The sequence below is a fragment of the Takifugu rubripes genome, chromosome 11 (genome assembly GCF_901000725.2).
Source record: "Takifugu rubripes chromosome 11, fTakRub1.2, whole genome shotgun sequence".
NCBI lineage: Eukaryota > Metazoa > Chordata > Actinopteri > Tetraodontiformes > Tetraodontidae > Takifugu > Takifugu rubripes.
The window spans coordinates 8,979,093-9,002,125 of NC_042295.1; the positions used below are offsets into that span (position 1 = coordinate 8,979,093).

Here is a 23,033-nt window from a genome sequence, read left to right on the forward strand (position 1 = left end):
AAATTTTCTACACAAATAATACAGAGATCAGACTGGACCTGTGTAGTGGTGTGTTTTATTTCAAAGTGGGCCTTCCTATCACTGTTTTTGCTACTCTATAAGAGTAGCATGTTAATTTTAACACCAAAAAAATGTACAAAAGTGTCAACATTTTGCTTTTTGTTATACCGTAACACTATATGTGAGACTGTAAATACAGTTGAACACACTGATAAAGGTCATGCACATAATCCTTATGTGTAGAGGCAGTCCAGGTGATTAACCGGCTGTGTTACAGGGACGGAACAGAGAGGCAGCAGGTAGGACGGAGGGATAAATGACAGAAATAGACTGTCCAATGGATGCCCGGGGTGGATGCAGGGGGGCTAAACAGGAGCAGGAAGAGTCAGAAACAGAGCCAGTGAAGAGGACAGGAGATGAATCCTTTCGTTCATGCAAAGTGATGGAAAGATTTTTAGGGGAAACAGATTTGAATTGAAATTAGAGAGAATAATTGACTATTCACCTTCTTGTTGGGCCACAGCTGAACTGCTGCCCTGGACCTGCTGAGGAAAACGAAGGGCCGCAATAGGGGCACCAGGAGGAGACGGTCAAGCAGGAAACTAGAACGCAGACTCCAGAAGGTGATGAGGACAGCTCGACGCGCCAGTAATGTGGAGGTGCCGTCCTTCCTCCGTCAGCTGGTGAAAGAGACGGAGAAGATGGTCACCTTCTTCTTTAAGGGAGGCACCAGGGAGGCAACTCCTGGGGAGGAGGACAACTCAGACGAGGATGACTTGATGCCGAGCCCCTACCTGGAGCATCCCATTTTGGAGAAGCGTGTGTCAGAGGGCGGTTCTGAGTTGGGAGTGAGCTACGCTGTGGCGAGCATGCAAGGTTGGAGGGCTCAGATGGAGGATGCCCACGCCTGCATTCCCCAGCTGAAGGGAGAGCTGAAAGAGTGGGGTTACTACGCTGTGTTTGATGGACATGCAGGCACCACAGTAGCACAGTACTGCTCTAAAAATCTGCTGGATCATATCCTTGCAACAGGTAATCTGGAAATATATTCACTTTACAATAGAAAGAAGTTGTGTTTCATGCTACTAATTTATAATCTGATCCTAAAAATTACATTTTTTTCATACCTTCTGCAAACTCCTGACTCAGCAGTCTCACAGAATTAGAGATAAAGCAATAACATCAAATTATAAATTAGCCAAAAAAATAATAGGGATGGGTATTATTGCACTCTAAATGTGTTGTTTCTAAAAGTTTAACATTTTTTCCTGCAGATGCTAGTAAACAACAGCATTTGTGAGATTATATGGGAATGAAATTCCCTTTGAACATAATATTGCTCTCTGCAACCTCAAGAACAGAGTCAACCTTTCAACCGGTCATAATTCAGCAGAGAACAGTTCAATGGGGATCAATATTGAATATCTCCTCTCACATTTCAAAACAGGTGGAATTCAAATAAATGATGATCCCAATCAGGTGAAACAGGGAGTCCGCGAAGGCTTCCTGGACATCGATCGCCACATGCACAAAATGGCTCGCCAGGATAACTGGGATCGCAGTGGCTCCACGGCTGCAGCGGTGATGATTTCACCCCGTTACATTTATTTCATCAACTGCGGGGACTCCCGCACCCTGCTCTGCCACGACGGCCAGGTGGCCTTCTACACGGAGGACCACAAGCCGTTCAACCCCAGAGAAAAGGAGCGGATCCAGAACGCTGGTGGCTCTGTGACCCTGCAGCGGGTCAACGGCTCGCTGGCCGTCTCGAGAGCACTGGGGGACTTTGACTTTAAGGAGGTGGACTGGAGGCCTCAGACAGAGCAGCTGGTGTCACCGGAGCCAGAGGTGTACGAGCTGGAGCGAACGCCGGAGGACGAGTTCCTCATCCTGGCGTGTGACGGTGTGTGGGATGCCATAGGTAACGAAGAACTTTGTGCCTTTGTGAGAAGCCGTCTGAAGGTGTGCAACGACCTGAGAGAAATCTGCGCCCAGGTCATCGACCTCTGTCTCTACAAGGTGAGCAGTTAATGATTCTTTGCAATGTCGTCTCAAAGGAATTTTAAAAAGATGTCTACAGAGCCTGTAGTAGACCCCACTCTAGTGAGTCCCATCAACTTTCAAAATAAAACACCTTGAATAAAACCGTCATTAAAAACCCACAAAAACATTGAAAAAAACAAATTAGTAAATAAACAAACATTAAAGTGCTGCCGGTACATAAAGGCAGCCTGTGTAATGGCACAAATCTGCTGCGCACGTGTGACGTCTCAAAGCTGCATCTGATTCCACTTCAGGGCGGCTTAACGCCAACTTAGATAGTGAGAGATGACTAAAGTTGCAAGATGCAACCCCAAATAATATGAATGGAACCCGGCTATAAACTGTACAACCCACAGCTGGTGTATTTATGAATGGAAGAGTTTACAGTAAGGCTGTTGCCCAGGTAACCGGCTGCACCCAGGGTCCATCTGTCATTGATAATTACGCTGACGTTGTTATGCAAGTAGATTTCTCCTGCAGGTCTTCTTAATACTTGAATGGAACACTGACCAGCATTAGCCCGTCCTATAAATAACTGCATTAAGGTGACAAACGGGCTACACATGGCTCAGATTAAGTTTGAGTGTGAGTCTGTTGGCCAGCAGCTCAGAGGTTTTATCCTGATGAGGCAGGGACGCTATTTATTTCAGCTAAAAAGACTTACTGTTCTGTAAAAAGACTCTGGTATGACACAAATGGATTAATCTGGGTGGCTTATGATAAAAGACAGAGAGCAACACGTCAGAGGAAGCTAATTTCAACCTGATTCCAAAGCGTCTCTCTCTACAGGGTAGTTTGGACAACATCAGCGTCATTATCATCTGCTTCGCTGGCGCCCCCGAGCTGTCGCAGGAGGCACTGCAGGAGGAGGCAGAGCTGGAGCAGCGGATTGATTTGAAAGTGGAAGGTGACATTTTCTTCCTTAACAAACTGAAGGACCGACAGCCCCGCTATTTCTAACCAAGCCGGATGCAATTTGACAGAGATCATTCAAATGATGAAGTCAAGAGAGGAGGATCCAGACCTGTTGTACGTGATCAAGTTTCTGGCTGCAGAGGAGTTGCCTGGCCTTCCTCCAGGAGGGGGCATCACCAGCAAGTGGGTAACATCCACTCACTCGCTTTGCGTTTAAAACAGTCCGTAACACAACTGTTTATGTCTTCTCAGGCGGGACTGCATCATGTCTTCATACCAGAAACATGTTATGAATCTCAGATCTCAGGAGCCAATGGTAGGACGGACCCCAAGGTCATGTGACGCTGAAATTAGATTTAAGTTAAACCTAACATTTCCCGTAATATACATATTAGAAAACAACAACTAATTCCACTGCCCATGACAATCCAGTTACATTTTCTTGCCAATAATTCAGTTGTGTTTTGATGTTTCAGGATATCGAAGGATCTGAAGAGTCAAACTAGACCTTCATCATCCTCATCATCCTCACAGAGAACAGTTTCACTGAGTTTTAGATCCAAAAAATCCAAGAGGACAACAAAAACACCCTGTCTCACATCTTCTGCTTATGTTTTTATGGTGAAAAGTGAATTTTGACTCCATATCCACCGATTCAACAAACTGCCCGCATGTAAACACAAGACTAATCCTCCTTATGAGCCCCCCCCCCCCCCCCGTGACCTCTGGGGGCACGTGCGTGTCAGTGAGTCTCATGAGGAAGGTGACAAATCAGCATGCACAGTGAGGGCAGGTTACAAACACTGATGCTAAACAGTTGAGGGGGCTGAAGGTGGGATGTTCCAGGACATCACACACTGTACATCACATCCCTCAGTGAACACGAGCCTCGTTTGGGAGCTTTAGAGCAGACGTGTCACTGCAATACCTCCCAGAGTGGTTTAGCATTTTAAACTATAATTCATTGTGAAATGATTTTACATTCTAGAGATTTCAGCGCTTGTTTGACCAACGTCCACTGTTGATGCATTTTCTCAGGTATTAGCTAAAAGATCAAATGTTTTAAGCCCAGACATGATATTGTTGACTGAGGGTCTTCAGGGGCACTTTTCTGTCACCGTGGTGTGGAGGCTTAACACCTCTGTATTAATTGACTGGGTCCTGCTTTTATTGGATGGCATGTCCTTCTCGCCTGCTCATTCCTGATGAGTTCAGGCTCCCAAGGACTCAGCCAAAAGCTCACCTGGGAACACTTTTGGATAGAGACAAAAGACGTGGAAGGAAAAGAACCCAGAAGGAAGGGAGAGAACGCTGCACAGGAGCGAGTAAGTGATTTTAATCAGTCTGCAAGCGGCCGATGACGACACGGTGGTTAAAGTTTGCCATCCTGGAATTGAAGCTGAAAAACCATCAAACGCTGCCAGGTGCTGCTTCATATTATTAGTTTAAAAAAAAAAACAACATCAGTGTGTTTGTTGTGTCATTAAAGCTTTTATAATTTAGAATTTAAAGCTGCATACTTGCATTAAATACATAAAAACCCATCACAAATGAATGTAATTATGGCGTATATGATGTCTTGATATGATATGAAATACGTGACCTATGATAACCTGTATTATATAACATAGATTTTGACAAGAGGTCACTGTAAAAACTGTAATTATATACAATCTGAGCACTGCACTGTTCATTTGGTGAAATGAACATGGACGTTAATATATATATATATATTGTATAACGTAATAAGTTTATGTTTTCTCAGACCAAAAATCTGCCCTGTTTGATTCATCGGTGAAGTTTATCTTTCTGACTTTATTTAACGGATCTTTCTCTCGCGCACTCGTGCCGCTTTGATTATTGGCTGTTAAATCAAGTTTATTATTAAAGTGATAATAACTATTTATGGAACTCGAACTATTTTTCCTCCACAAAAGCCTTTTCCGGGCTCGCACAGTCTTCACGGGTGCGCGTGACTGATTAATTGACACACCTGGGTGAAACCGGAAGAGGGGTTGTGGTAAAAGTTTGTCTCTGCTCGTCTTACCCGAGCACCACCTGGGGGGCTTAAGCGTCACCTCTGGGTTAATCTCTCTTCGCAAACGGTATGAAAATGCACGGTCAAACATTGTTTGCTTATGTTAAAATCGGTTTAATTAACCTGTTTGGGTGGCCGCCCCTCAGACAGGCAAGGATGCCGCTTAACGCGGGAGACGGAGGGTATGGTGCCGCACCGGGGGCCAGGTTAGTGGCCGGTGAGGAGTCGGAGTCGGCCCCACTGCTCGTCGCCCGAGACCCTTACCAATGGAAGCCCCTGACCTCGGAGGAGCTGGAGGTCGCCGCTGGGGGTCCGGGCTGGAAGAAGATGCGCTGTTACCTGATAGCAGTGTTCTGGTTTGTCTGGTTGGCCATGCTTGTCGGGTCCGTGACCGTCGTGGTGATGACCCCCCGTCCGGTGGTGACCTCGCTGACCTGGTGGCAGAAGTCGCTGTTCTACCAGGTGCAGCCCAGCCGGTTCATGGTGAAGGATGCTGATGAGTCCAGCGGCTTCAGAGGTGAGTGAAAGTCTTATGTCTCCTATAAATTAAATTTGTATTTTTCCCCCAGCCCCGCTTCCTAAAAAAGTTTTCTCTTGGATTTAAAAGAACAGTGCCTGCCACCTAGCGGTGTCTTGGAAGTACGACACGGATAAATGAGCGTGCCTTGGCAGATTACCCGAAAAAATGGGAAATAAAAATGTGATTTTGTTTCTGTCGATTGACATCAAATTGATCCTTTCAACTTTGCACGATAGCCAGTATGAATTCACCTATTCAGAATGTGTTTTTTAATACAATATTCACGCTATATTCTGTTGCACAATATTAACGTGCGTGTCATGACAGTCTTGTCTTAAATGCACATTATCTTCATCAGCGTTGCACTAATGTGGAGAGCAGATCGGCGTAGCTGCAGGATATTGAATTTATTCCCTTGTTCTCGAGCTTTGTGTGAGCAGCTCGCCGACTTTAAGGCCCTGAGTGCGGGGGCTCTGATCCTGCAGGGCGTGTTTGGTGACGCGCTCTCTCCTTTCCGCCCCACCCCGACCGATAAGTTCAGGGCCAGCGTCGCTCAGATCCAGCATCTGCTCACAGATAGCAACAAGTTGGGTGAGTGAGAGAAGACCAACGCAGATTCCCTGCAAGGTTCTTCCAAATAAGCACATTTCTTTTGTTCCTGCAGGTCTAAAAGTGGTCTTGGACATCTGTGACGTGAATGTAACAGGAGATGCAGATGAGCCGTACAACCGCTCCACCTCGGTACACACATTTCTCTGTTCTCTGTGGTAGGTCGCGTTTAAATCGCCACCTGGTCCAGAGTTTCTCAAGCATGCAAACATTTTTCAACAGCACGCTCTCCAGTTCTGGCTGGAGCAGGGCGTCGCTGGCTTCGCCATCTGCGACACAGATGCAGCGTATTCAGAGGAGGTGGAATGTTGCCCGCTAATTTGTATCCTAACAGTCTTCACAACCTCCTCACAAGGTGTGTCCTTCACAGACCCTGTTGGAGTGGAGAAGCCTCTTAAAGAAGTTCAGTGATGAGGAGGAGAGGTGGCGTTCGCTTTCAGAGACACTTTGATTCTTCAAGTGAAACAGGAGGGCAGTTATTTAAAAGAAATCCATCTGATTTTAGGATCCTGGTGGTGCGGCAGACGGGCCGGATTCGGTCTCCGATCAACGCCACCCTCGTGGATGTGGTCATGAGGTCGATTCTGCCTTCTTCCCCTCAACACCTGTCTGCTTCTGATGTCAGGGATGCCATAGAGACACATCTGCAGACGAGAGAAGAGGACATCTGGATCGGATGGACAGTAAGAACTAATTGAAGAATATTCCAGAAGTTGTGTTTAGGTTCACCTCAGGTGAGTTTAAATGTTATAAATGTGGACGATGTCGGCAGGCTGGACGTAAAGTACCCCAGGAGTTGGAAAAGCTTCTCCTGGTGTTGATGATGACTCTTCCCGGCTCTCCTGCCGTCCAGTATAATGGAGACATCGATCAAACACAGGTGACCGTCATCTCCTTTCAAGACAGTTTTTAAGTTCGGGTCGTGCCAACCAGAAATCATTTCCCCTCCAGAGCATCGACATTAGTTCATCATCACATGGAATGAATGAAACGGGCTCTCCTCCGGTGAGTAATCGGCCAAGATCTTCAGAAATGTGTGGTAAAGTTTTAACGTGCTGGTCGTCTCTCTCTCTCAGGCGAGAAGATCATCTCTGGCACTCTTGACATCTCTCAGTAACTCCAGGTCCAGAGAAGAGGCTCTCCTGTTTGGAAGTTTCTTTTCCCTTCCCTTCAGTTCTTTGTCTAACTCCTCGTTCAACTCTTCTTCTTCTCCTCCTCCTCCCATCTTGGCCTTCCTGCGCTCTTGGAGCTGCGTCCAATTCGCTGTCCTGCTGAACGTTGGACCAGAGCTTCGTGCCGTGGACCCTGCTTGGGCCTCCAGCTTACCAGATACAGGCATGTTTGTGGCCAGCACAGAGATGGACCGTCTGGGTTCCACCACGCTGAACGAGCTGCACCTTCGGCCCTACGAAGCCGTCATCATCAAGCTGTTGGAGACGAGAAGCTAGAGAATCAGTGTTTTTTGCTATTGTACCACCCCCCCCGCACCCCTAATTTTTACTGTAGATTCTCTACATGTTTGATGAAATGAGTCCAGTTTTACAAGTTCTTTTCAGTGATTCTTTTCATTAACATTGACAAAAGATTAATAAACTTGATAGACAAATGATTTGGTTTAAGGAATAAATCCCAGAGTGAACTGGGGGAAAAAAAGTACATGGTATTGTGCCGAAGAGGTTCTTAAATTCTAGTTTTCGTGCTGCTTCAGAAGATAATTTTTTATTGTAAATTAAAAGGATTCATCCAATGGATTTTTGTATTGGCTGCTCCAACTTCCTCCTTAACATGGAGGCTGTGTTGTGAACACGGTGAAACGTTTGTAGCAATGTTGCAATTAAATGAAACCGCACTGAGCCTCGATTTAAATTACTGTTGCTCAACCGCAAACCACGAGCGCCAACTAGTGCTGAGGAGCTGTTCAGCATGTGGCCACACGGTGGTGCTGTAGGACTTCTGCTAGTGTAAAATTGGGAAACGCAATATTTATTCAAAAATTGCAGATTTTATTGACTTTTTATATTGAGGATTTGACTCGTTATACTGCTTAAATTATGTAGTTAAATTAGTTCCCAGTGAATAAAATATTCCAGTGGGAAAAAAAATTAAAGGGTGATGGGAACCACAAAAGTCAAGCCACAGTGGACTGGATTCTGACTCAAAGGGTAAGATCAAATCAGAAGTTGCTCCAAATTCTCTGAAAATTACCTTTTTTACAGTGTGGAGTGATGTGGCAGTGGTGAATTCAGCAATACACAGAGGTGCTCGATAATGGTGTACCAGACAATAACTGCAATGCCTTTGTCATACGGGAAGTTTTCCAGCCACATGAAGCAGGACATCATGCACAAAAATGAACCCAGGGCCCACCGCTGGTGAGGGTCAAGTTGAAAGTTTTAAGCATATCACATCTATCTATGTGCCTCTGCTTTTCGGCTCTCCGGTGTTTCCATTTAATCAGTGTTGATGTTACTGTTAAAACAAGAGTTAAGAGCAAAGGATTATTTAAATTTATACACAATCATCTTCTGTTTATCTTGCCAGTGTCTACGTTACGTCTACTGTGACTGCACAGAAGTTGCAGAGACGTCTCTGAAATGCAGACCAGCGAGCTTTTGCACTGCAGAAAGAATGTTTAACACATAAAATCAGTAAAAGGCAAACAAAACAAAAGGCGACGCAGTAACATACACAAGGTTGTTTTTTTGTTTTTTAATTAATACTAAATTTCACATAAACAACATACCGTTTAACCTTTTAAAACTAAAATCTAGTCTTTCAAGTAGTCGTATCCTCAGTGTTCTGGTGATAATGTGACTGATCATGCATGGCTGGGCGACAGTAAAAGCCAACAGTGGATGTACAACACAACAGGGAGGAAAAACAAAAGAAAAGCCCTGAAATCATCAATCACAGTGCAAACCAAGCTGCCATTATTGTACAGATACACAACAACAGAGTCGCGCTTGGAGTCTGAGCAGTCAGAGGCATATCTGAGAGAATTAAAGATGCAGCAGCAGCAGGAAACGCTGTCTCACAGTTTTCCTCCCCAACCACTCAGGAACAATCACAATAGGTAGCTTAGAGATTAGTGAGGGAGACAGACGAGTAAAACCAAGCGCTCCTGACAAACCGCCGAGGATTTAAGACAAAACCAACACCAAAGTGGCTTTTAGAGGCCAACCTGACTGGTTTGTCCTCGGGGGGAGTCATTTCTCAGCAGAAGGGAGAACAGTTTCAGAGTGCAGGGAAATCAAAATAAACACTGTTTTCTTTGTTTTGCTGCATTTGCTGAACACACCAGTGACAGGAATTGTCACTCCCGCTGCATTCACGTTCTGGTTTCTATTGTGTGAATCCCCCTTGTTGTACAACAGACATAATGTCTGAGTTATGGCAAATAAACCAAAAAATCCCAAACATGCAGTCAATTGCAAAAATGTTGCTAACGATACTCAACTAAATAGATGCAACCAAACATGAGAGGGGTGAAGGCAGGGAAGGGCTTAGGCTGCATGAATTTGCCTGCCGGGACATTGTTTGACAGTTAATCATGACACCACAATAGTCAACAGCTCCACCGAATTGTCCTTTGCTAGTTTTGGACTCAGCGTGGTCTTTTCACCGGAACAGCAGGAGTGACCTCGTCTAGAGGCCTGATGTCTCGTTCAATATATATACAGTATATATATATACTGTATATATATATATTGGTACAGATTTTCCAATACTTCTCATCAGCTGTAAACTGCATCTAAGGGGGATGGGAGCAGACAAAAAAGACATTCATGCAAGTATAACTATACTGGAGTGCATATATGGTGATTTTTTTAAAGATATGAGTTCATAGACATGGGATGCTCGGACCCATGCCCTAATGCTACATTACAGTGCCGTCTGTTTATGGCACCAGCTTAAAACTGTTCCCATCAGACAATTAGTGCGTGTTTGTAGATCACATGGAAAGAATCGGTTTCCATGGCGACGTGCCTTGGAATGATCGGCATTAAGTCCCAGATGAACGTGGTCCAAAAATCCCCCGAGTCAGTGCTGAGCCGCCCCGACTGGGAGAAGGGAGCGCATCTGCAGGGTCAAGGAGGTAAATTGGGATACAAGCTGGTCTGCTGGACCGTCCCGTTGGGAGGGCTGGACTGTGCTTGGATGTCCAGAGGCGACGACAGGGCGCAGTGTGCCGTGTTCTTCACCGCCCGTCTGCTGAAGTGGCAGCTGAGCAGGGAGCGGAAGTGCTGGAGGACCGACTTGCGGCAGATGATGAAGACCCAAGGGTCCACGATGGGGTTGAGGGCGTAGAAGCGGAAGGCCGTCAGGTTCTCCTTGTCGCCGCAGAAGGGGCGGACAGAGTTGATAAAGCCAGCAATCTAAGAAAAGGAGGAGTAAACGTTCAATAAGAGTCAGACTCTTCAACTCGTCTGCATTAACAGCTTATTTGGCAGCAGGCTGAAGATGAATCTGGCAGCTCAGCAGATGACTTTGCACTGACACGCAGACTGCTGGGACTCTGAATTACAGACTGGAGGAGGATGGTTGCGGTTTCACTGAGTAATTGCTTTTCGACATTAAATCTGCCACGAAAAAATTCAAAGTTTGGCTTTGGGACTCCCGGCTCACGCAGAAAAATAAACAAACTCTTATTTTTTGTGGTTCTTCAATAATAAAACATATTTCAAGTTGGCAATAACAGTTTCCTTCATGTTTCACAGACCTGGAGCAAGAGCAACTAGAATAAAGCACATAAATAATTTCCAAACCCAATAAGATGCTATTCTGTGAAAAAGAGCCTGTATTATTTGAATCAAATCACACAGGTCATCCATGCTTTATTTTAAAATGGCAAATAACTAAATTGTGGATTAATAAACATTCAGTCAAAGCAGACTGTGTCTCCTCCAACAGCACACAACAACCTGTCAACGCCGCCGTGAAAACCCGGAGAGAATGTGACTGCGTTTAGCATCAGCGCCTGTGGTCCATCTTGCTATGAAACCTTTTAACAACAAACATCAACCACGCATCTCCTGGTACCCATAAAACACACGCCTGGAGCGGGTCTCTCCATTTCTGAGAATGCAGACGGGGAAAATTTTTAAAAAGTCCGATCGTTTATAGACATTTCTGATAGGTGGCACTCAGGCGGCCGGAAGAGCTGCTCATTGGTCGTGGCAGCAGCTGGTCTGTGAGGCTCGTGCGTCACCCCCATTTCCTCGATTAAATATTGGACGAACAGCGGAATAATTAAATGATTGTGGTGACTGAGTGTTTCGGTGCCATAAATGTGTTCCTGTTGACAGAATGGAGACAAACTGATGTCCCGGATGGATGACTGGGACGCTAGAAGCTCACACAGATGTGGCTTCTGACATAGTGATGTACAAATATGCTAGGGAAGAGGCTACTGATGTTCCAGCCAAAAACACCAGCAATTATCTGGCAGGGCTACCAGTAGAGCCGACCCAGCAGGAACAGTGCTGTCACCATCCACGTGTCAGATGCGGTCCAACCCAAAGTGGAGCAAAACAACGCCCACGTGCTCTAGATTTTTTAAAGTATTTGAGGTTTGTGGAAGTTCTCGGATTGCAAAACTGGTGTTGCCTGAATTAGCCCCCGGTTTCACTGATTTTCCCTCACGCATAGCAGGATTTGCGAGTACCGTTGCGTGGTTTTTCTACGAGTTCTCTGCATTTTATCCTTTGTTTCCCCCCATTGTTGACACAAGCTCGTGTCACATTCAGGACATTTTTGAATTCTAATGATGCCAAACCCTGTCTGCTCATCCACGCTGTCCTTTTTCTGTGACCTCTAGCTTGACCTCTGAAGTGTAGTTCTATTACCTGTACTGGCTCAGGTACACGTGTACACCCCCACTCAAAGTTTAGACAAAGTGCATCCGGCAGATCAAAATCCAGGTTTTTTTTATTTGTGATAACAGCAAATGCAGCTGTTAAAAGCCTTGGTGGTGATGGGCCTGCTTATCTTTTACCTCTAAAATGTCCATTTCAGTTGAATCAATACGATGCATAAAAGGGAAGATTCGGGCAAAACACACACAGGGAAATCTCTGCACCATTATCATCACCCTCACCCACGTCGTGTCAGCATTATCACCGAAGCGCTGCTTCGGTTCAAGGATGCCACCCTGCCTCTTATGGTACTCTCAGAGGGCCTTGAACGCAGCACAGAAGGGCATACAAATCATGCGCTGTCTGCCCCCGGCGCTCCAAGCTGTGGGGCCAAAGACGAGGAGGTGTCACGCTCTCCTTAAGCTCCTCCAGGAGCGTATTAATGTATCGCTCTGTGGATGAAGAGCAGGCCGGGGAGTGATCGCAGTCGGCCAAGAGCCGGAGGAATATTTAGGAGAGCGGAGAGTCACGAGAACGTACTGTTAGCGGAGCTTATCGATATATCAGTCTGGCGAAATTGTTCACGCGAACAACATAAACAGATGTTGAACACTGACATGCTGCTGCTCAGGCACGATGGCATTTATCACCCACAACATTAAAACCGTCAGCAAGTAAGGTAAATGTTAGCGTTGATGTAGCAACAATGCAGCACTCTCTGTGGAAACTTCAGATCCTGGAATGCTAAGCTAAGCACATCCTGCCCATGACCCCCAGGCGCCCTGACCAAGCATGTTGTGCTTGAGCAGCATGTGCATATACACGACATTGTGTCATCACGACTCAGCAGAGTCCGCACATCCAATATCTGTCATTTCAATGATCCGGAAACGTTTTGGCTCCTGATCGGCGGATTGATCGGCCGCTGAGGTTCTTTGTCTGGACGCTCTGATGATGGCGCGTCTACCTGGACGCTGCTGTAAGTGAGCACATCCTGTCTCAGACACATAAGATGCTATTTGGGGACGATGTCCACGGCCTCTTTCAGGAAACAGACCACATAATGGATGTCTATGTCGTCACGGCCCATTATTTTCCATCTTGCCGGTCCTGGAGGAGTCTTTACTGCTTCTTCTTCCTAATCCATGCTGGCTACAGAACCATTATGCGGGAAGGGAGGGAAGGAGCAGCGTGGACATTATGGGCCTTTTACAGACGAGTGTTTATAACAGAGGAGCAAGGAGATGGAGAGAAATGCTGCAGCGGTACATAAATCCCCGAAGGAGCAGCCTGACATGTGTATAAATATACTTAACTGCTCCTCCAACAAGAGTAATGATAATGATATATTGTTTTTGTCTGTTTGTTGGCAAACAGCTGATTGTTTACACATCATGAGGATGAGTGATGTATCGATACTGACTCGGCTTTGACACGTTTTGTCCTATCCGGGGGGGGGAAACTGACATATTCTCTTCAGAGCGTCAGTGGAAACAAAGCAGACTTCAAAAAGCGCCGCAGATTCTTCTCCTGCCCCTCGCTGCCTTTCACACAGGGAGATCTTCACAGGCTGAATTTAACTGCCTTCTGTCTGGATTTCCGAGGCCAATTAACAATTACTGTGGGTAATGATATCAGCCTAATGATGTCTGCAGACCAGAGAACTCCAGGTCTTGGGAGAGCTGACCAAAGCCTTCCTGCGTGTTCATTGTAGTTATTTTCTACGTGCTCCTCTAAACAATTTCACCAGCCAAAGTTTCAGGTGCAGCCTTGTTATCGATCGCGTCGATTTCATTTTCAACCACAGTGGATAACAACGTTTCCCCTGTTTCGATACAGAAAACACAGGTCTGTTTGTCAGGTGTGTAAACAACGCTTCCATTCAGAAAAGGTCACAGGTCTAAAAGTAAATGTGTTCCAGGAGCAACAACATGAGACAATGACGTCAGCATGTTTATCTTAAGATGAGTTACTTCAGGGAAAATCCAGTGTCTGTAGGTCCATTAGTGAGCCTCCTCTTGTAAGAGGTGCTTAAAGCCAGTTACCTGGAGCCATTAGCGCCTCTGAAGCCGACCGTTGTGCATAAAAAAGGGGGCAAAAATGAAAATTCTCAGAGCATTGCTCACACTGACTCATTCACCCGAGTGCGGAGGGAGAAGTAACCACAAAAAAGCTAAAAGCGCTATTTACCATATGTAAACACAATCTGGCTGCTACAAATGAGGCGTTTATCCTCTTCCCATGGTGATGGGAAGTTGGAAGTTTAACAGCAAAGCAAAAAACAGGCTTTTTGAAACCAAATTTAGGACAACGTGTAGAAAACTACCTCCTCTGTCTTCCGCATGTGTGATGAGAGTAGGTTTAAGTTTCTGTCAGGCTGGCAACAGGAAACATACACACATCTATATTAATACTCTATCGTAAAGAAATAATCCCCAAATCATGTTGCAACAGGCAGATTTAGCTTCAGTTCCTCAGGTTTGAGCCTGTTATTGCTTGGCAACGTCAATGAGGTGCGATGGTGCGTGGCATCGGCAATGCAAGGGTGAAAAGAAGGATGGAAAAAAGGCGTCTACACTGCAAACGAGCTCAGGTGAACCCGGGTTTACTCAGAGTTAGTCTCACCAAACATAGTCTGATTATTCTCTTCCCCCTTTGTTTAAGAAGAACAAATGGTATAAACTAAAGAGTGACGTTTCCCTCTGGGTAAAAGGACAGTAAACACTTTAAGAGGTCAAAGTGAACTCAGAAGAAAACCTCTGGCCATTGTTTGGGATTAATCCCCAACATAATTTCAGTAGTTGGTTCTGTGAAAAAGTTCAACCCTCCAAACTCAGCCTACAGCCTCGCAGCCTTGGTGGTCTGGTTGCAATCACACGATCTGTTTGGTCCCCTGCATTCCTGGATCAGGATCTGTTTAAAGGCAGCGCCTAAATTCACTGGAAAATTATTTTGGGAAGTTGACTTTTAAAGTTTCCCAGGTGATTTGCCAACTTGATGAGGTGAACCTCTCCTTTTTACCTTTGTACCTTTTACCTGGCTGGAAGGCGTCGCTCTCAACCACCGGCCCAGTCTAGCACCAGGAGTCCCAGTGTGATCATGGATACATCTAAATAAATAAAAAAATCACCAAATACCACGATCTTTGCTGCATTCAAACGCGCTAAAACAGCGCAGATGCTTTCAACAGCCAACAGCTCACTGCATCACAGCTCAAAGAAAACAAGTGCAACTTTAAGAAGGAACCGAACTATTGGAAAGAGCACACAGAGCAACGGTGGCAGTTGTGGCCCTCAGGCCTCAACTAAAGTACATACATTGTCCTATTACGAGATCGGCCATATACATTTCAGCATAGACCAGCTGTTTCCCTTTTTTTTAAAACATGTCAGTCGGCAGATGATCGTCGCTTGACTTTATTTGTCGTGAGGGTGTTTCATTTCTATGCCGCTGCTCACTTTTATTGGATTATAAAACACCTGAGAAGCATCTCTGTCAGTTTATTATGTCACCAGGGACGAGTTCATACAACTCTTTGAACCTACTTCCCATTCTGGAAAACATCCGGATTTGCTCAGCTCGCTCAATTCATTGAGAACTCAAACACATCTTCTATGTTTGCACAGAACAATACCAGAACTACAGAGGACAAACAAATCAATAAGCCAATTAAACCAGATATACAGACAATGCTAAGTAAACAAGCTTGCATACAGATGGCCTATACAGTATTCCAATTTGATCAGGTTACAAACAGAATTTCTCTGTTCTCCAGGTTTTAGTAGTTTTCTATAGAATTTAATCTAAATGTGAAATAATGATTACATGAAGGGATTAAATAAAACAAAGATAAAAAAAAGAAATAACACATTCTTCAGAATTCTGACAGCTTCTCGTCTTCCTGTCCTCCTGCCCTCATTTCAGCTCTCTCAAGGTTCCACCAGCGCGGTGTCGCGCCATGATCGCCGCCATCGCTGTTCGGAGGAAGCGCACCTCAAACTAAACTACTACTACTACTTCCTGTGATGAGCAGTGTCTCGTCACCCGCTCTGACTGCTAAGACAAGCTGCGACGTGTCGGCCAGGTGATCCACTTAAGATGAACCCAGACAGGAAAAACTGACTCAACTTTACACACAACTATAAACGGTTTTCTGTGCATGTGTGTGTCTATATTAAAAGTCCACAGGCAATGCTTTATGTTATACAAGAAGCAGAATTCTTTGGATAGACAGAAAATGGTTTGACTTTTTATTTGTGTTCAGATTGAGAGCACAGTGCTGCTCTAAAACGGCTCCCTTCGTGCTGCAATGTTAAAATGTTACTTTAAAAATAGATTTTTGCTCCTAGAGATGGCTACAAAAGGGCAGCATATCCACCATAAAAGCGCCAATAAATAAACAAAAAGTCTGAAGGCACTTATTTACCAGGGAAGTGGTCCCTTCTCTCTCCATCCATAAAATCTCCTAATACCCTCTGTGGAAATTAATGTGAGCGATCATGATTTTGTCACTGAGAGGGAGCCTCCATAGCTCCAAAGCTACCTGCTGACTCTTAAACCTCCAGGAGCAATTGAGTCAAAGCAGGTCTAGGGTGGTTCTTCTGGCAAAGCTGTGGCAAAATATCTGAGTTTAAACTGTATAAAAGTTGATTGTTTTGTGATTGCATTGAACTGTGCGAGCATGGTTTCCGGCTGCGCTCATTCATGCACTCTCTTTGCCCAGTGGTGTCGGGACATAAAGATTAAAGAGCTCACTATCGTCTCCGGACTCATTCGTCATCCTGCCACCTTATAGACATTCTCGAGATCGTTCTGATGTGACCTTTGATCTCCACTGTTGCAAACATTGACAGGGAGCCAAAAGTGAACAAAGCTTACAGAAATCAGAAAATGTTGATGCGTCCGTTGAGCCTTTTTAGAAGAAAGCTTTTCCATAGCTGGATCAGAGAGATCAGAAGGACTCTGACCTCAGTATGGATCAGTTCATCAACACATATGGATTTCGGTAAAAATAAACTCCCTGTCACTCGCCAACCTCATTTCTTTCCACTCATGCCTGAAGCCTGACGGTAGCCAACACACCCAACAGTCACTCCAGCGGTTTAGAAGCATCGATGCTGCCAATGCTCATCATCCCCATGTTGCTCAAATCCGGTTACCTGCAGCAAAGCCACACAAAACAAGAGCAACAGGTATAGCTAATCCCCAATGTCTGCACATGCTTTGAAGGCAGGATAAACTGTCTATTAAAAATGTAGCACAACCCTCATTGTGTCCCTGACAAAGCTGTGAAGCGATTGCGGAGCATCACCTTTCCTGACTGCAGATCATCCCGCTGGACACAAAGCAGCATCTTTTATTCCGTCACCATTGTGAAACACAATGGGGGAGGCAGGTTTCCATGCTGAGGGTAGAGTAACCGTTCCACACTGGCATGACCAACATCTCAATCTCACACCAACATCAGACAGAAGTCATCTGGAATATCAGGAGCCTCCTCCTCTTCCTTCTCCTTTGCCATTTCCTCATCAGTTTGAGTTTGTGAGCCTCAGAGTATCATCCTGTATTTGAACATGTTTGCAATGGAATCTGAGTCTGGGATTTGCCCAGACCTGTCAGGACACCTACAGTTAGAGCTTCTGGTTATTTTTGTAAAAGATTTCTGTTGTTTATTTAGCCGTATGCACAAGGTAAAAACCCGTAGCAGGTTGTCAACTAAACACATTTATCCTAATGTTTTGAAACAGGAGCTAGAATTTGTTTAGACCTGAAAAGTCTTGGAGTCCCTGCCCAAATTATTAAAACTGCTTTATTTTCAGCCGCTTTGTTTAATTCACAGTGGCTCCCCATTCAGACTGATTTTAAACCAGACCTACAACATTATTAACTGCATTGACTCATGATTGCCTGAAGCCTTGCAGCATTCTCAAATGTGTCAGAGTGGTTGTTCTTATTTCCTAACAGTTATGGTTTCATGATGACTTCCATCTTTAATCAGACCACCTCTGCTCTTGCGAAAGCCCCCCTCCCCTCCCCTCCGTCCCTTGGGGACATTAAAGACAATTCAATTCATTTTAATTCAGCTCAATCCTTTGGCAAATGGAGAAGAAACAGATGAAAAGCAAGGGGATTTACACAACACAGGTTTCCATTGTACTGAAAAGCAAAGTGGCCAAAGCCAGCTTGATATGTTCTGTAGTTTAACTGACATGTGATCCGCCCACAAAGGTCACAACTCTGTGATCGTAATCTGTTTCAGGCGGCTGCGCTGTTCACGTTTGCAGTTTTTATCTAAAGCAAAATCTCCCTTGCTGCTCTTGAAAGTTTCCCTCTGTGTCTCCTGATCACATTACTGATTCTGCCCATAATGTGTCATATTTTGAGCTTCATATGGCAATCTTTAATGCATTAATTGATCTTTAATGCGCACATTGATCGGGGTCATGACCGAAAACGCGGGAGCTCCCGTGTGACTTCTGTGATACGCAGTGGTTGATACCTGGAGATTGATTCATCAGTTAGTGCCGATAGTGAAAATAGGTTGTAGCCCTTGAGAAAGACGGGCTGGTGAAGAAAGTCAGGCCAAGTTCCCTTTATAAGAGAAAAAAAAACATCAACTGAAAGGGGAAGTCCATTTGCTGGCCTCACATGCATTCACCATTATGGGAGAATAGCTTAAAAAAAAACAATTACTCACCTTTTTTTCATGTAGCAGGTCCCCAATCACATATTCCATAATTAAAGATTGATTAAAGCCGCACACAAAAAACTGACAGGGGGGCCATCGGGAGGTCAAACCCAGGTTTGACTGCAAGTATATTAATGTCCAGAAAATAGCAGGAACTTTATGATCTGTTTCCGTTGATTGGAGGACAGACCCCAGATCAGCACGCCATCCAGTAATACCAAAAAATGCTGAAAATCGGATAAAGAATGAATAAGGGACCGAATAAGAGCCAGAGCTCATAATCATTGACATAATCATTCTCACCTAATCAGCGGCGTCCACAGAGGTGCTATATTTTGTTATGCCTTTAAGCAATGGTGACCTCATCCTGCCTCCTAAGAGTCGATTCTAAGTGGGTTGAGTATATTTGAGTGCAGATTATGTATGTTAGCCTATCAATTTTAAAAGATTTACCCAGCATTAAGCTTTGTACATCATGTGTCTCTTGCCTGGTTCACGCCACATCAAACAAATCAAACGTTCTTACGGAGAACAGCTGTGGCGAAATTGTTCATCACACCACTACAATTTAATGACCCCCCTTATCGTCTCCAACCGCCTCCTGTTGGGCTAACGCGACCAGAGGTGATATATAACATGTGCAGAAGCTGGTGAAGTTCTCATAAGATAAACATTCGCAAACAAAGGCTTAGTCATGCTTGTCACCACACACACTCACACACAAACACACACTCATTGCTCCAAAAGAGGAATCAAAATTTCTGAGAAATTGTGAGCACAACTTTCCCCACTTTTCTGATGACAAAACACAATCACAGGGATTCTTTTTAAAAGCCAGAGGTCACTGAAAAACTCTGTTTTCACATCTGGAAACCAACTGCTTTCCGTTTCATCACCCAGAAAGACCGTGGCGAACGGGGAGGTGCTGATGATAGTTCTTCACAGCTTTGAAAGCATCATCCTCTGAGGTATATTCAGTTACATGAAAGCACTTTCGGTAATTTAGGAGTAACTGGATACTTATGTTGGTGCTGTTACGCCTGGTTTGTTGGCACATTGTCTACATGTGAGAACGAGGACGGCTCGCTGTGTGGGCGAGGGCCTGAGCTGCCGGAGCCAACTAAGTTTATGAAACACTCTTCATAAAGGGCACAAGGCATTTAGGTATGCGGCAGAAAAAACCCCCAAACAGTCTGGAAAATAGGCAAGCAGAATTTCAAAATGACACAACCGTATCTGCTGTTTGCAAATCTGACTGGTGCAGGCATGGCGGAGGTTTCAGCTTCCTGAGGTCTGATGTCAAACGCTCTCTTGTCTAGCCTCGGCGCAAAAACTGCTGCGTGCGCCATTATGTTGCAACCGTCAGGCCTCATGCAGCCACAAATCACTCAGATGCAGACAACAGGTGAGCACAATGCAGCATCCTGTAAACAACTGATCTAAGAACTTTCTCATAAAAAGCTGATTTGGGGGGAATAAACATTCATTGCAGACTAAAGAAGGGTTTCACTTCCTAAATCTTCCCCAGGACATATTATATCAACGTTTGTTCCAGAACTTCTGCTTATGAAGCCCGTGCACCATAGATTCCCAACAGGGTGCTTTCAACTGTGGGAACGGCAGAAGCAGTCCAGTCCTCCGGGGTTGTAAAGGCTTGGCACACGCCTCTCAAACACTACAGATATGGAGCGAAATGAAAAGGCTAAATCCAAGTGCAATTATATACAGAGTGACAGCAAGCCTTGTGTGGCAAAGGCCACCATCAGGCACGCCTTTTATTAGAGGAACCAGTATAGCAAAGTAGGATAGTTGAGGAGAATCCAAGATGCTGAACCAACACAAACAAACACCACGGCAACAAAACTTCCAAATGTCCGTTTCATTAGATTAGCAGAAAACTTAAAGTTTCCACAGATTAAATTGCCTATTTACATGCCTGCAGAAGGGGGGCAGAGGGGACAGTTATGCTCCAAATAAATACCAAATTCTCTCCGTCAAACACACGCGTTCAAACGCACGAGCACTTACAGTGAGCGGCAAAGAACAGACGGCAAAGATGACAGTGATGAGCGCCAGCAGCACCAGGTGGTCCATCTCCTCTTCTCCCTGTCCGAAAAAGGCCAGGCTCATCCTCCTCCTCCTGCCCGTCGACACGACGGAACCGCGGCGCACCACCTGGCTCCGGTGCATCTGACACAGGCTGACGATCACCGAACCGTTGCACACGAATACAGCCAGGATCAGCAGGGCCATAAGCGATGAGTAGGACAGGGAGAAAGCGCGTACCAAGTTGGCGCGCTCATCCCCCGTCGCATCCATGTCAATAAAGCACCACGTCCCAGGACAGTACTGCCGGAACTGACCGTATCCGGCGAACGGCAGGAGGCAGAAGCCCAGAGAAAAGAGATAAATCAAGAAAAGGGCTATTTTGGCGAAGCTGCGGCGGATGTGCACGGAGTAGAAATAAGGGTGGCTGATGGCCAGACATCTCTCCACGGCCATGGCGCACAGGATGAGCATGGGCGCGAGTCCGAAGAAACTCATGGCGAAGCCAAAGAGTTTGCACAGTCTCTCCCCACCCAGGGTGATCAGGGAAACGTTTCTAGCGTAGCAGGTAAACACGGTCGGGCTGAGGATGCAGGTGCCCAGCAGGTCGGTGAGCGCCAGGCCGGTCACAAGGATGCAGAAGACCGAAGACCTGGAGCGGTGTTCTTTCTGATGGACCCCGAGGATGAAGAGGGCTAGGAGGTTCCCCACCACACCGGCCAGAAACATGATGATGCTGGGCGCGGGTTTGCTCTGCCCGTTGACGGTGAGGGTGTCGTTGCAGGCGCTGTCGGTGCAGGACGCGTTCAACAGCATGTTTTTGTTCATGTTTGGCGCGACAAAGACGTGGAATCAGTGTGATATTGATGAAAAATCCCCCGAAATCTGAAGGAAGTCCTGACTTCTCGACTCGATCATTTGGTAACACAGAAGGCAGCACTCACAACGACACATACTGGTGCGCCCCATGTGCGTGTCTCCGGCTCCTTCGCAAACACCTTAAATCATGTCGTCGCTGTGAAAAGGGGATCAAAATACAAACATCAGCGCCGCATCCTGTCGCAGTTATTATTTGTTAGATGTGCGTGAAAGTTTTCGTCTGTAAAATGAATAAAGAGCGTTCGATCATTTACTCTTTATCATTTACTCTTTATCATTTTTTCTCTTTAATAAACTCCACGCACCTTATCTGCCAACTTGATTGTTTAAGTTCCCTCGTTTGCTGATAGTTGTTCTTCATCCACACATGGTAAAAACATGTGGTGAGCAGAATCTCATGCGGGGGTTTTAACAGTTCACGGACGCGGACGGTGCACGACTGAAACGCTTTCTGTCTGTCTGTCTTATTTTTCTCCTCCCACTGTCAATTTCCAGTCTATAGATTCGCCCCTCCCACCTCCTCTCCTGAGGAACGTTGCAATTTTAAAAAGCTACAAGGCGATGTTTCCATTATTGGTAATCGATGGTTTAAAGATTTACACCAAAAATCTCATATCATTTGTGTCTACCTGTGTATGGAAAGTATTTTCAGAATAGGTGGAGCTTTGTTGTTCCGCCAGTTTGTACAAATCTTTAAAACCGGCTGCGCGCAGAATTCGGTTGATGAGATTTGGCTGAACTCGGTTAATTGATATTTGTGTTTGTATTTTAGGCTTGGCAGCGACTGCTGTTGGTTTTTAAAGAGGTGTTTGGAGAACCTCAATCTCATACGATAAAGCCCTGGCTCGGTTTGGTATGGTTTGGTTGGAGGAGCTCTGCGCGCAGGTGGAAGCGCAGACGAGCTGCAGGCAGAATACAATTAGCGCTCATTCAAAACTAAACAAATGACATTAAAATCCCGACCTGGACAACAAGCTCTCCAAATAAAGTTGTCTTGGCAACAGAGCAATATTCTAAATCTCGTTTTCCAGCATCACTGGCAGCACCGGCAGCCTTCTAATGCGATTCGGGAAATTGGATGCAGCCGATTCTGTGGTCAGTGGCACGGACCAGTGGTTGGTACCCCTACGGGTGATAAACACACCGTGGGTTTGAGTTGGATTTGGGATTTGGATTTCCGTGTTTATTCAACTGTTGCTGCGACCTGTCGGTGTGTTGTCAGGCTAAAGTGTGTGACCAAGGATTCACCCTGCACCAAAGTCTTAATTAGTGACAGTGACTTAGCAGCCCCCCGCCCCCTTCCCTTCAGTGTCCAAGCTGACTCTGAACGCTCGATAAATGTCTTTAAAGTAATTCACTGTGAAACTCAAGGAGAGTGAAAAGAGAGCACTGCTTTTCTGGTTGAACAGGAATTCGATTTGATTAATCATTAAAGCTCAT

General features: G+C 45.4%; 3 protein-coding genes across 7 annotated transcripts; 2 read left to right on the forward strand and 1 right to left on the reverse strand.

The window, feature by feature from the left end:
* The first annotated feature begins 324 nt into the window (after positions 1-324).
* On the forward strand, positions 325-3,904 carry ppm1na (protein phosphatase, Mg2+/Mn2+ dependent, 1Na (putative)). Of its 2 annotated transcripts, none has more exons than XM_003968430.3 (6): positions 325-1,032; positions 1,448-2,019; positions 2,833-2,950; positions 3,027-3,141; positions 3,211-3,274; positions 3,435-3,591. In XM_003968430.3, exons 1-6 carry the CDS (start codon positions 627-629, stop codon positions 3,462-3,464), a joined length of 1,305 nt encoding a protein of 434 aa, XP_003968479.2. In that variant the 5' UTR covers positions 325-626; the 3' UTR covers positions 3,465-3,591. The 2 variants fall into 2 exon arrangements, with proteins under 2 accessions (XP_003968479.2, XP_029699732.1); XM_029843872.1 differs by having other exon boundaries at positions 422-1,032; positions 3,211-3,291; positions 3,435-3,904.
* Positions 3,905-4,901: 997 nt separating this feature from the next.
* On the forward strand, positions 4,902-7,734 carry LOC101070290 (4F2 cell-surface antigen heavy chain). 4 transcript variants are annotated; one of them, XM_011608392.2, is made up of 10 exons: positions 4,902-5,063; positions 5,143-5,513; positions 5,943-6,107; positions 6,181-6,257; positions 6,348-6,425; positions 6,496-6,548; positions 6,631-6,808; positions 6,898-7,005; positions 7,077-7,134; positions 7,200-7,734. In XM_011608392.2, the coding sequence occupies exons 2-10, from the start codon at positions 5,153-5,155 to the stop codon at positions 7,571-7,573; spliced, it is 1,452 nt and encodes a 483-aa protein (XP_011606694.1). In that variant the 5' UTR covers positions 4,902-5,063; positions 5,143-5,152; the 3' UTR covers positions 7,574-7,734. The 4 variants fall into 4 exon arrangements, with proteins under 4 accessions (XP_011606694.1, XP_029699734.1, XP_029699735.1 ...); XM_029843874.1 differs by having other exon boundaries at positions 4,903-5,063; positions 7,077-7,130; positions 7,202-7,734; XM_029843873.1 differs by having other exon boundaries at positions 4,914-5,063; positions 5,147-5,513.
* On the reverse strand, positions 7,688-22,147 carry ptgir (prostaglandin I2 receptor). Its single transcript, XM_003968428.3, has 3 exons — positions 21,899-22,147; positions 20,697-21,729; positions 7,688-10,501 (listed from the first exon to the last, which is right to left on the reverse strand). Exons 2-3 carry the CDS (start codon positions 21,540-21,542, stop codon positions 10,214-10,216), a joined length of 1,134 nt encoding a protein of 377 aa, XP_003968477.1. The 5' UTR covers positions 21,543-21,729; positions 21,899-22,147; the 3' UTR covers positions 7,688-10,213.
* Positions 22,148-23,033: the final 886 nt, after the last annotated feature.

What these genes read in the sequence shown, in the direction of transcription:
- LOC101070290 (XM_011608392.2), top strand. Translation starts at nt 5,153, where the DNA reads ATGCCGCTTAACGCGGGAGACGGAGGGTATGGTGCCGCACCGGGGGCC. An exon ending in GAGACATCGATCAAACACAG is followed by an intron (nt 7,006 to 7,076) that starts GTGACCGTCATC and finishes TTTCCCCTCCAG; the next exon opens with AGCATCGACATTAGTTCATC. An exon ending in AACGGGCTCTCCTCCGGTGA is followed by an intron (nt 7,135 to 7,199) that starts GTAATCGGCCAA and finishes TCTCTCTCTCTC; the next exon opens with AGGCGAGAAGATCATCTCTG.
- ppm1na (XM_029843872.1), top strand. Translation starts at nt 627, where the DNA reads ATGAGGACAGCTCGACGCGCCAGTAATGTGGAGGTGCCGTCCTTCCTC. An exon ending in GATTGATTTGAAAGTGGAAG is followed by an intron (nt 2,951 to 3,026) that starts GTGACATTTTCT and finishes GCAATTTGACAG; the next exon opens with AGATCATTCAAATGATGAAG. An exon ending in GGAGGGGGCATCACCAGCAA is followed by an intron (nt 3,142 to 3,210) that starts GTGGGTAACATC and finishes ATGTCTTCTCAG; the next exon opens with GCGGGACTGCATCATGTCTT.
- ptgir (XM_003968428.3), bottom strand. Translation starts at nt 21,542, where the DNA reads ATGAACAAAAACATGCTGTTGAACGCGTCCTGCACCGACAGCGCCTGC. An exon ending in TCTGTTCTTTGCCGCTCACT is followed by an intron (nt 10,502 to 20,696) that starts GTAAGTGCTCGT and finishes TCCTTTTCTTAG; the next exon opens with ATTGCTGGCTTTATCAACTC.